Genomic DNA, 13,481 nt, shown 5'->3' on the forward strand with positions numbered 1-13,481 from the left:
CTTAGCAAGTAGAGTTCCCTGAGCACTACCTTCTCCACTCTCTCTTCCTTTCAACCTTAAATGTTCATACTTTCTTCCAAGATATATATTATATTTCCGGCCATTATTAAGAAACCACATTTTTCTAAGTGTTGGTTGTTTCTTATGAACAAAGGTAACGAATGCGCATAAGTGAACTTTCTTCCACCAAGTCGACTTTTCAATCGTTCCTTCGGGTCACTTTCCCCGGGGGAGCCGTATTTCCTGGCGCTTGTATACAACAGTCGTTGTTGTTGTTGTTGCTAAAGATTCGCTACCTGGAACAAAGTTCCAAGTAGCACGGGCTATGGTGAGCCCGTTAGAACAGTCTTCTTGTAGCACACAAGCTCCTTCCTCTCACCTTCATCACCATCACCTTCTTACCAAGAAACTAGCGTTGTCGCCATAGTTACGTACACTACAGTGTATCAGCACACTATACAGTGTACCACCATACTATACAGTGTACCAGCACACTATACAGTGTACCACCATACTATACAGTGTACCACCACACTATACAGTGTACCAGCCCACTATACAGTGTACCACCACACTATACAGTGTACCACAACGCTACAGTATACCTATCAACAATACAGTGTTGTAAGCTAGTAATGTTTTGGGCATTCACATAATATACAGTACTCAACAGATTATATATCACATTCAGGATATGTTTAGGAATGTTTAATGTGTGTGGAGAGCCAGAGGCAGAGGTCCGCTGGGCACGCCCACAACACTGGTAGCTGCGTCCAGCCCTAACGGTTAACTGTACACCTCAGTGGAGCCTCAGGCCTCCCTGTGCATCACATTGAAGGTAGGTAAGTGTAGGTGTAGGTGTGTAGGTGTAGGTGTGTAGGTGTAGGTGTGTAGGTGTAAGTGTGTGTGTGCGTGTGTGTGTGTGTGTGTGTGTGTGTGTGTGTGTGTGTGTGTGTGTGTGTGTGTGTGTGTGTGTGTGTGTGTGTGAGAGAGAGAGAGAGAGAGAGTTGAGGGGGTCAGGTGGGGTTGCTAGTTCAAGGGGTCACTGACCTCGATACTGATATGAACAATGGAAGCACTATATTCCTTTACTAATCACTGATAAAAATATGCTAAATAATCTATATTTACATTGATCATCCACCCATATAGGTTGACTATGTTTGGAGTGGGTCGGGGGGAGGGGGGAGGGGGTGAGAGAGTGGGGGAGTTGTGGGTTTGGATGGGAGAGGGGAGGGGGAGAGGGCAAATAAATTATGTTAAGGGTAGTGAGAGGGTGACTGGGGAGAAGGAATGGGAGTGGATAAGGTAAAAATAAGTTTTGGGAAGGATTAGATACGGTAAGTTCTAGATGTGGTAAGATGTGCGAAGTTCTTTGAGAGGCTTCGGATTGGGAAGGGGGGGGGACTTAATAAAATGGATTGGAGAGGAGGCTGTGGAAAAGACAGGTTAGCATTGGATGATGCTATTTGGGATAGGGTGATGGGATGAACAGTTTGACGGAGAGGAGGGGCAAGTTGGCAAATGAGATGAAGTGGTTGATAACGTAAGGGGCAGGTTGTGAAGGGATGGGCAGGCCGAGACGAGGTGGGGAGTGGCAGGGGGAAGGAAGACCAAGTAATTACAGGTTAAAATTCGTTGTGGAACAAAATGTGGTAGTGAGATGACCCACAGGTCGTAGGTCCCTCACCGCCTCCATGGGACTGTCCCCATGACACGGCCAAGGACGTGACACGGCCAAGGTCGTGACACGGCCAAGGTCGTGACACGGTCAAGGACGTGACACGGCCAAGGACGTGACACGGCCAAGGACGTGACACGGCCAAGGACGTGACACGGCCAAGGACGTGACACGGCCAAGGTCGTGACACGGTCAAGGACGTGACACGGCCAAGGACGTGACACGGCCAAGGTCGTGACAGAAGTGAAAGGTGGCGTAAATAAGTGCGGGGCGTGGATATAACAGAAGGAAAGTAGAACAAGAACGCGGGTGACTCTAGAGTACTGTGGGCGCGGTGAGTGAGGCGTGGCAGAGCAGCAGGAGCCACGCCCACCAACCCACGCCACCCACCGCCCCGCCGCTCTTCAGGAAGGGAAACGTTATTCCTCCCGATGACTTCTTCAGAGAGCTTTGATCCTCTGAAATGGCTTCCCTTTCGTGTTCCGATTCGAGGACGCCGCCGGCGGAAAGAGGACCGAGGAAGTTGTTGATGGAGTCGTCGAGGTCGGAGAAGTGGGCGAGGTCGTCCTTGTCGTTGTCAGCAGCGCTGTGAGGAATGTGGTTCTCCAGCCTCGAGTCTTCCTCTTCTTTGGTCACTCGCTGCTTCTGGGGCTGGATCTCTGAGGGAGAGAGACCGGGTGAGACAACAGATGAGACACACCTCATTACGAGCGTAGCTCTCATCCTCTAACTACACTAAGCTAATTACACAAGACCTGAGACAAACAGCTGAGACACAATAACAGCTGAGACACAATAACAGCTGAGACACACAACAGCTGAGACACAATAACAGCTGAGACACAATAACAGCTGAGACACAATAACAGCTGAGACACAATAACAGCTGAGACACAATAACAGCTGTGACACAATAACAGCTGAGACACACAACAGCTGAGACACAATAACAGCTGAGACACAACAACAGCTGAGACACACAACAGCTGAGACACAATAACAGCTGAGACACAACAACAGCTGAGACACACAACAGCTGAGACACAATAACAGCTGAGACACAATAACAGCTGAGACACAATAACAGCTGAGACACAATAACAGCTGAGACACAATAACAGCTGAGACACAATAACAGCTGAGACACACAACAGCTGAGACACAATAACAGCTGAGACACAATAACAGCTGTGACACAATAACAGCTGAGACACAATAACAGCTGAGACACAATAACAGCTGACACACAATAACAGCTGTGACACAATAACAGCTGAGACACAATAACAGCTGAGACACAACAGCTGTGACACAACAGCTGTGACACAATAACAGCTGTGACACAACAGCTGTGACACAATAACAGCTGTGACACAACAGCTGTGACACAATAACAGCTGTGACACAACAGCTGTGACACAATAACAGCTGTGACACAACAGCTGTGACACAATAACAGCTGTGACACAATAACAGCTGAGACACAATAACAGCTGAGACACAATAACAGCTGTGACACAATAACAGCTGTGACACAATAACAGCTGTGACACAATAACAGCTGTGACACAACAGCTGTGACACAATAACAGCTGTGACACAACAGCTGTGACACAATAACAGCTGTGACACAATAACAGCTGTGACACAATAACAGCTGTGACACAACAGCTGTGACACAATAACAGCTGTGACACAACAGCTGTGACACAATAACAGCTGTGACACAATAACAGCTGAGACACAATAACAGCTGTGACACAATAACAGCTGAGACACAATAACAGCTGTGACACAAGAACAGCTGTGACACAATAACAGCTGTGACACAATAACAGCTGTGACACAATAACAGCTGAGACACAATAACAGCTGAGACACAATAACAGCCGAGACACAATAACAGCTGAGACACAATAACAGCTGAGACACACAACAGCTGAGACACAATAACAGCTGAGACACAATAACAGCTGTGACACAATAACAGCTGTGACACAATAACAGCTGTGACACAATAACAGCTGAGACACAATAACAGCTGAGACACAATAACAGCCGAGACACAATAACAGCTGAGACACAATAACAGCTGAGACACAATAACAGCCGAGACACAATAACAGCTGAGACACACAACAGCTGAGACACAATAACAGCTGAGACACAATAACAGCTGTGACACAATAACAGCTGTGACACAATAACAGCTGTGACACAATAACAGCTGAGACACAATAACAGCTGAGACACAATAACAGCTGAGACACAATAACAGCTGAGACACAATAACAGCCGAGACACAATAACAGCTGAGACACAATAACAGCTGAGACACAATAACAGCCGAGACACAATAACAGCCGAGACACAATAACAGCTGAGACACAATAACAGCCGAGACACAATAACAGCTGAGACACAATAACAGCTGAGACACAATAACAGCTGAGACACAATAACAGCTGTGACACAACAGCTGTGACACAATAACAGCTGAGACACAATAACAGCTGAGACACAATAACAGCTGTGACACAACAGCTGAGACACAACAGCTGTGACACAACAGCTGTGACACAATAACAGCTGTGACACAACAGCTGTGACACAATAACAGCTGTGACACAACAGCTGTGACACAATAACAGCTGTGACACAACAGCTGTGACACAATAACAGCTGTGACAACAGCTGTGACACAATAACAGCTGTGACACAATAACAGCTGAGACACAATAACAGCTGAGACACAATAACAGCTGTGACACAATAACAGCTGTGACACAATAACAGCTGAGACACAATAACAGCTGAGACACAATAACAGCTGTGACACAATAACAGCTGTGACACAATAACAGCCGAGACACAATAACAGCTGAGACACAATAACAGCTGAGACACAATAACAGCTGAGACACAATAACAGCTGAGACACAATAACAGCTGAGACACAATAACAGCTGTGACACAACAGCTGTGACACAATAACAGCTGAGACACAATAACAGCTGAGACACAATAACAGCTGTGACACAACAGCTGAGACACAACAGCTGTGACACAACAGCTGTGACACAATAACAGCTGTGACACAACAGCTGTGACACAATAACTGCTGTGACACAACAGCTGTGACACAATAACAGCTGTGACACAACAGCTGTGACACAATAACAGCTGTGACACAACAGCTGTGACACAATAACAGCTGAGACACAATAACAGCTGAGACACAATAACAGCTGTGACACAATAACAGCTGTGACACAATAACAGCTGAGACACACAACAGCTGAGACACAATAACAGCTGAGACACAATAACAGCTGAGACACAATAACAGCTGTGACACAAAACAAATGTGTCAGGGTAGTTAACAGGTGGAATGCACTAGGAAGTGATGTGGTGGAGGCTGACTCCATACACAGTTTCAAGTGTAGATATGATAGAGCCCAGTAGGATCAGGAATCTGTACACGAGTTGATTGACTGTTGAGAGGCGGGACCAAAGAGCCAGAGCTCAACCCTAGTTGCGCAAGCACAACTAGACGAGTACAACTAGGCGAGTACAGTAGGTGAGACATGCAACAGGTGAGAAAGGCAACAAGTGAGACATAGCAGGACACACAACAGGTAAGAAGCGAGACTGCTAATACAAAAGCCAAAATGTGAACTGGACAACCGTTGAGTAGTGTATATTTGGACACGGATGGGAACGTTTGTTTACGACTTCCACGAGGCTGCCGCTGACATCAAGGTGTTATCATTCCACATGACTACTGAATGTGAACCCAAAGTGGTCTGCTCCAAGGGTAAGTTTGACTAAGCTACGTGGCTCTCCTTCGTTCTCTGACATTTTCGAACAAACTTAGCTATCGTCTACAGGTATTTATAACTTAGTCTAAGCAAAGTTTTGCTAAAACAAACTATTGTGAAGCGTTTCTGAACATATCCGTAAGGACATAATTACCATCAGGCCTCTTTCCCACCGGGCACCTCTCTCTCTTGAAAAAATGTATTATCTGCCCCATTAATAAATTGTCTAATAACATCAAATAAAGATGATTATTCTCCCTCATAGCCGCCGGGCGTTGGCGAGTTGAGACAATTGGGTCACAACACTTAGATGGGCATTGATCGCTTCCCAAGTTTTTCAGACGTAGGCCTCTTGGTCCATAGAGACCTCTGACGAATGCACGCCTAACTAAATGTTTGCAGACTTTATCTACGGTGTCCAGTCTGTCCCCCACACACCACAACAACCACAAGAGAACTCGTACACTGCAGCAAAAGATCATAGCATCAGCACACTCGCCGACCAACAAGTTTAAACGAGTTCTTAGAGTATTGAGCTTTGTTTAAAGTCTCCAAAGATACACACACACAAGGCTGAATATTGATGCCTATTTTAACCCTGTACAGTTATCACACGAGTCTTGGATTTAAGCTCCTCTCTTATGCTGTTATTCATAGCCTTTTACACACGGCAAAACCTCCCTCCTTCTTGATTTGTTAACTTGACACATTATATATTTGATATGGACGCTCCCACCCTGGCGTCCCTACCCTCCCACCCTGGCGTCTCTCCCCTCCCACCCTGGCGTCTCTCCCCTCCCACCCTGGCGCCTCTACCCTCCCACCCTGGCGCCTCTACCCTCCCACCCTGGCGCCTCTACCCTCCCACCCTGGCGCCTCTACCCTCCCACCCTGGCGCCTCTACCCTCCCACCCTGGCGCTTCTACCCTCCCACCCTGGCGCCTCTACCCTCCCACCCTGGCGCCTCTACCCTCCCACCCTGGCGTCTCTCCCCTCCCACCCTGGCGTCTCTCCCCTCCCACCCTGGCGTCTCTCCCCTCCCACCCTGGCGTCTCTCCCCTCCCACCCTGGCGTCTCTCCCCTCCCACCCTGGCGTCTCTACCCTCCCACCCCTCTCCCACCCTGGCGCCTCTACCCTCCCACCCTGGCGTCTCTACCCTCCCACCCTGGCGTCTCTCCCCTCCCACCCTGGCGTCTCTCCCCTCCCACCCTGGCGTCTCTCCCCTCCCACCCTGGCGTCTCTCCCCTCCCACCCTGGCGTCTCTCCCCTCCCACCCTGGCGTCTCTACCCTCCCACCCCTCTCCCACCCTGGCGCCTCTACCCTCCCACCCTGGCGTCTCTCCCCTCCCACCCTGGCGTCTCTCCCCTCCCATCAACCTAACCTAACCTTCTCCCCATCTGATTAAGTCGAGTTATTTAATCTATGATATTAGCTAAATTTACCGTCATCACTCTTCTCCTTTAATTACAGAGCCGCAAGTCCTAATATATCTGGTGTCCGGTACTCACCGTAGGTGGTACCGGAGACGCTGGTACTCACCGTAAGTGGTACCGGAGACGCTGGTACTCACCGTAAGTGGTACCGGAGACGCTGGTACTCACCGTAGGTGGTACCGGGGACGCTGGTACTCACCGTAGGTGGTACCGGAGACGCTGGTACTCACCGTAGGTGGTACCGGAGACGCTGGTACTCACCGTAGGTGGTACCGGAGACGCTGGTACTCACCGTAGGTGGTACCGGAGACGCTGGTACTCACCGTAAGTGGTACCGGAGACGCTGGTACTCACCGTAAGTGGTACCGGAGACGCTGGTACTCACCGTAAGTGGTACCGGAGACGCTGGTACTCACCGTAGGTGGTACCGGAGACGCTGGTACTCACCGTAAGTGGTACCGGAGACGCTGGTACTCACCGTAGGTGGTACCGGAGACGCTGGTACTCACCGTAAGTGGTACCGGAGACGCTGGTACTCACCGTAAGTGGTACCGGGGACGCTGGTGCTCACCGTAAGTGGTACCGGGGACGCTGGTACTCACCGTAAGTGGTACCGGGGACGCTGGTACTCACCGTAAGTGGTACCGGGGACGCTGGTACTCACCGTAAGTGGTACCGGGGACACTGGTACTCACCGTATACCTGGACAGAGGAGGCGCTGGTGCCCAGAGAGTTGCTGGCGACGCAGCGGTAAGTGGTGGCGTCGTCCTTGGTGAAGTTGCGGATGGTGAGACTCATGAGGGTGACGTAGAAGCCTTCCTGGTCCTCGGACACATTGTATTTCCGGCTGCTGATGATCATCTGCTCCCCTGGACACGCACAACACACGGGGCCTTACTTAAGCGGCCACACATCTCATGATACATTGGTGTTATTGGCATGAGGACACATGCGGTGCTGGGGGGGGGGGGTACCGGGGTGAGGGAGGACACGTGGTACCGGGATGAGGGGGGATACATGTGGTACCGGGGTGAGGGGGGGGGACACAAATGGTACTGCGGTGAGAGGCCACACACACACGGTACTGGGGTGAGAGGCCACACACACACGGTACTGGGGTGAGAGGCCACACACACACGGTACTGGGGTGAGAGGACACACACACACGGTACTGGGGTGAGAGGACACACACACACGGTACTGGGGTGAGAGGACACACACACACGGTACTGGGGTGAGAGGACACACACACACGGTACTGGGGTGAGAGGACACACACACACGGTACTGGGGTGAGAGGACACACACACACGGTACTGGGGTGAGAGGACACACACACACGGTACTGGGGTGAGAGGACACACACACACGGTACTGGGGTGAGAGGACACACACACACGGTACTGGGGTGAGAGGACACACACACACGGTACTGGGGTGAGAGGACACACACACACGGTACTGGGGTGAGAGGACACACACACACGGTACTGGGGTGAGAGGACACACACACACGGTACTGGGGTGAGAGGACACACACGGTACTGGGGTGAGAGGACACACACGGTACTGGGGTGAGAGGACACACACACACGGTACTGGGGTGAGAGGACACACACACACACGGTACTGGGGTGAGAGGACACACACACACACACGGTACTGGGGTGAGAGGACACACACACACATGGTACTGGGGTGAGAGGACACACACACACATGGTACTGGGGTGAGAGGACACACACACACACATGGTACTGGGGTGAGAGGACACACACACACAGGGTACTGGGGTGAGAGGACACACACACACATGGTACTGGGGTGAGAGGACACACACACACGGTACTGGGGTGAGAGGACACACACACAGGGTACTGGGGTGAGAGGACACACACACGGTACTGGGGTGAGAGGACACACACACACAGGGTACTGGGGTGAGAGGACACACACACACGGTACTGGGGTGAGAGGACACACACACACGGTACTGGGGTGAGAGGACACACACACAGGGTACTGGGGTGAGAGGACACACACACACAGGGTACTGGGGTGAGAGGACACACACACACACGGTACTGGGGTGAGAGGACACACACACACAGGGTACTGGGGTGAGAGGACACACACACACACACATGGTACTGGGGTGAGAGGACACACACACACGGTACTGGGGTGAGAGGCCACACACACAGGGTACTGGGGTGAGAGGACACACACACACATGGTACTGGGGTGAGAGGACACACACACGGTACTGGGGTGAGAGGACACACACACAGGGTACTGGGGTGAGAGGACACACACACGGTACTGGGGTGAGAGGACACACACACATGGTACTGGGGTGAGAGGACACACACACACGGTACTGGGGTGAGAGGACACACACACACGGTACTGGGGTGAGAGGACACACACACACGGTACTGGGGTGAGAGGACACACACACATGGTACTGGGGTGAGAGGAGACACACACACACACACACACGGTACTGGGGTGAGAGGCCACACACACACGGTACTGGGGTGAGAGGACACACACACACAGGGTACTGGGGTGAGAGGACACACACACACATGGTACTGGGGTGAGAGGACACACACACACGGTACTGGGGTGAGAGGACACACACACACACACGGTACTGGGGTGAGAGGACACACACACACGGTACTGGGGTGAGAGGACACATGGGATTAATGGGGGAGAGTGATAATACATAAATAACACACATTTCTCTTCTTATCACACTAAAAACTGACATCTGTCTCGGCACACTAATACGAGACACGTCTATCTCTAGCACATTAACAAGAGACCTCTGTCCTTAACACACTAACAAGAGACCTCTGTCCTTAACACACTAACAAGAGACCTCTGCCCTTAACACATTAACAAGAGACCTCTGACCTTAACACATTAACAAGAGACCTCTGACCTTAACACATTAACAAGAGACCTCTGACCTTAACACATTAACAAGAGACCTCTGACCTTAACACACTAACAAGAGACCTCTGACCTTAACACACTAACAAGAGACCTCTGTCCTTAACACACTAACAAGAGACCTCTGACCTTAACACATTAACAAGAGACCTCTGACCTTAACACACTAACAAGAGACCTCTCGCCTTAACACATTAACAAGAGACCTCTGACCTTAACACATTAACAAGAGACCTCTGGCCTTAACACACTAATAACGCAACTCGTCCTCCTAATTGGACGTCGCATTTTGACATTTTACCTAAGGCCAAAAATTTATGTACTAGAAAATGTTTCGCAAAATTGACATACTGTCCCGTTTTCTGTTTTGGGTTCTGTGGAAGGTTAGGATAAGGGCACTTTAGTCCAGCAGTTTCTTGACGTTGGGAAATATTTTTAGGACGGGTTTGAATAACAGACGCGTCTTTCATTAACACAATATTAAGACTCGGATGCGTCCTTAACACATTACGAGAAATGACTACTAGACTTTAACCCTGGCAAATGCAAGGTTACAAGGATAGGTGGGGGAGTGAGAAAGCCTCATATCTGAAGGTAGGGCTAGGAGCCTAGGGCTAGGAGCCTAGATCGAGCCTGCATGCACATCTAGGTGAAAATCCACACACAGATACTGGAAGAGTTACCTGGTTCTCTCCGCCAAGTTGTGACGGCGCGGGGCGAGGACTCCACCTTACACCTGACGGTGACGTCCTTGGAGAGCGGGGAGCCGATCATGTGGACGGGCACCTCGAGCACCGGGGCGACTGTTGGCCACACAACACACTCTGTCTCTCAACAATATATACACTGACTTACTCTCACAACTATATACTAATATCGCAGTATAGATCAGGAGGCGGTCTTTCTTAGGTATAGAGCAACATATGAAACAGTAGCAGCTGGGGGCTGGATGCAGGTGGGTGATTGTGAAGGTGGGGCAGGTGTGTGAAGGTGGGGCAGGTGTGTGAAGGTGGGGCAGGTGTGTGAAGGTGGGCGGGTGTGTGATGGTTTAACTGGTCCAAGTAAATGGTCTTACACAGAGCTGTGTTGGAGATGAGCGCCGGTTTAGATGACTGGGGGGGGAGGGGGGGAAGTACAGGCATTTGGTTATGGTCATTGGAGGATGGTCGGAGTAGGTGGGTGGGTGGAGTAGGTGGATGGTCGGAGTAGGTGGGTGGGTGGAGTAGGAGGATGGTCGGAGTAGGTGGGTGGGTGGAGTAGGTGGATGGTCGGAGTAGGTGGGTGGGTGGAGTAGGTGGATGGTCGGAGTAGGTGGGTGGGTGGAGTAGGAGGATGGTCGGAGTAGGTGGGTGGGTGGAGTAGGTGGATGGTCGGAGTAGGTGGGTGGGTGGAGTAGGTGGATGGTCGGAGTAGGTGGGTGGGTGGAGTAGGTGGATGGTCGGAGTAGGTGGGTGGGTGGAGTAGGTGGATGGTCGGAGTAGGTGGGTGGGTGGAGTAGATAAGTGGAGGGAGAAGGTGGGATGCTTGTGGGAATATGTGAAGGTGGATGGTGGAAGAACTTGGGCTTGTACAGAATGGTGGTGGTAGGGGTGCAGGTAGGTGGTGGAGGTGGTGGTGGTGGTGGTGGTGGTGGTGGTAGGGGTGCAGGTAGGTGGTGGAGGTGGTGGTGGTGGTGGTGGTGGTGGTGGTGGTGGTGGTGGTAGGGGTGCAGGTAGGTGGTAGTGGTAGTGGTGGTGGAGGTAAGGAAAATATCCACTGTTAATGTATAAATATAATCTGTGGCTTTAACTCTAGCCAACGTGATTGAAATCCAATTATGGATTTACAAAATTACAGCATTACCGATGTTTAAAATGTATTAGAACTAGTCTTGTTAAACAATGTACGATAGCCATTATAAGAGATAATCACATCAATTGAATTAAATCTACTTAAGACATGTATTAAGTACCACAATATTTCCAGAATAATGTTCTGTGAAAGGAGATTAACATACAAACATTAAAATCAAAACATATTTGTGTAATGTTAAACTACTCACTCTCAATAATTAATTATTAAATGAATTTATAAAAGACTCCCGATTATTGATATACCTGACCGAAATTAACTTTAAAACTCCACGATTATTTACACAGTGATAAAACTGCGTGAAGCTTTGCCCCCCGCGCCACGCCGCGCCGCGCCACTCTCAACTGTCAACTGGCTCACTATATGTTGTTATAGATTTAACTGCTCGGAACAAAAGTTGCAAGTAGCACAGGCTATGGTGAGCCCGTAGTGGACTTCGCTACCCACAATTCAAAGAAGTCGGATGTACTATTTGACTCTAAAGCCCATCACAAGATTATAGCTTAATTAGGCAAAATAACTAGCACTCACTACTGTCTTATGTATTGGACATTGTCGCTTTTATAGAAATGTTCAAGAAAATAAAAACCTACATTGACAATTGTTCTATTACTCATCAGAGACGAGGACAGCTGTTAGTTAAGAGACAGCCGAAGTTAAGAGACGTCCCGCGACCCGGACCGCGACCAGGCCCGCGACCAGGACCGCGACCAGGCCCGCGACCACCTCTCACAGTATCACCTACACATATGGTTATGTCCGGTGGGTGGGTGGGTGGTGCTACGGTGGACGCTTAACCACATAAACCAGGATTGTGTTATCGTTACAACACACACCTACAAAAAGTCACTAAGAATGACTTCGTGTATGATTCTTTCAGTGAGTAAATATTGTGGTTAATTTACTTTATAATCATATTTGCAATAAACTAGAGAACCTGGTGATATTATGTTGCATCAACTAGTCAACACTGACCAATGGTTTTATGGTTGTTGTTCTAGGTGTGGCTCACCTTCCTTCCTTAGTCCTCTCCCAACAGTGCTGGGGTGCGGGTGGGTAGTGGTGGTGACAAGTGGGTGGTGCACGTGGGGACAGGGGTACTGGTAGGTAGTGGTAGCAGGGGTGCAGGTGGTAGCAGGGGTGCAGGTGGTGGCAGGGGTGCAGGTGGTGGCAGGGGTGCAGGTGGTGGCAGGGGTGCAGGTGGTGGCAGGGGTGCAGGTGGTGGCAGGGGTGCAGGTGGTGGCAGGGGTGGCCCACTTACAGTTCACTCTCAGCATAATACGCTTGCTGACAGAGGGAGGGATGCCGTTCTTGGCTATGCAGAGGTAAGGCCCCATGTCCGAGCGCTTGACCCGCGTCAGCTGAAGCTGCTCGCCTTCTGTGCTGGGCACTGTACCACCGTCAGCACAGGTACCAGCACCATAGTACCACCGTCAGCACAGGTACCAGCACCATAGTACCACCGTCAGCACAGGTACCAGCACCATAGTACCACCGTCAGCACAGGTACCAGCACCATAGTACCACCGTCAGCACAGGTATCAGCACCATAGTACCACCGTCAGCACAGGTACCAGCACCATAGTACCACCGTCAGCACAGGTACCAGCACCATAGTACCACCGTCAGCACAGGTACCAGCACCATAGTACCACCGTCAGCACAGGTACCAGCACCATAGTACCACCGTCAGCACAGGTACCAGCACCATAGTACCACCGTCAGCACA

The 13,481-nt window shown here is 50.4% G+C and overlaps 1 protein-coding gene across 7 annotated transcripts in view; it reads right to left on the minus strand.

The window, feature by feature from the left end:
• LOC123762020 (lachesin) overlaps positions 1-13,481 on the minus strand; it is a 205,750-nt gene that overhangs the window by 20,608 nt on the left and 171,661 nt on the right. For 4 of the 7 annotated variants that reach the window (XM_045748188.2, XM_069335774.1, XM_045748187.2 and 1 more), the window contains 4 exons: positions 13,014-13,142; positions 10,585-10,704; positions 7,633-7,806; positions 901-2,340 (listed from right to left, as the gene is read on the minus strand). In XM_045748188.2, coding sequence (XP_045604144.1) covers positions 1,997-2,340; positions 7,633-7,806; positions 10,585-10,704; positions 13,014-13,142 — 767 coding nt within the window. In that variant the 3' untranslated portion in view covers positions 901-1,996. Of the gene's footprint in view, positions 1-900; positions 2,341-7,632; positions 7,807-10,584; positions 10,705-13,013; positions 13,143-13,481 lie in introns of those variants that run through there. The other 3 variants (XM_069335778.1, XM_069335777.1, XM_069335775.1) reach the window with 3 other exon arrangements.

This window comes from Procambarus clarkii, chromosome 34, assembly GCF_040958095.1.
Source record: "Procambarus clarkii isolate CNS0578487 chromosome 34, FALCON_Pclarkii_2.0, whole genome shotgun sequence".
Classification (NCBI taxonomy): domain Eukaryota; kingdom Metazoa; phylum Arthropoda; class Malacostraca; order Decapoda; family Cambaridae; genus Procambarus; species Procambarus clarkii.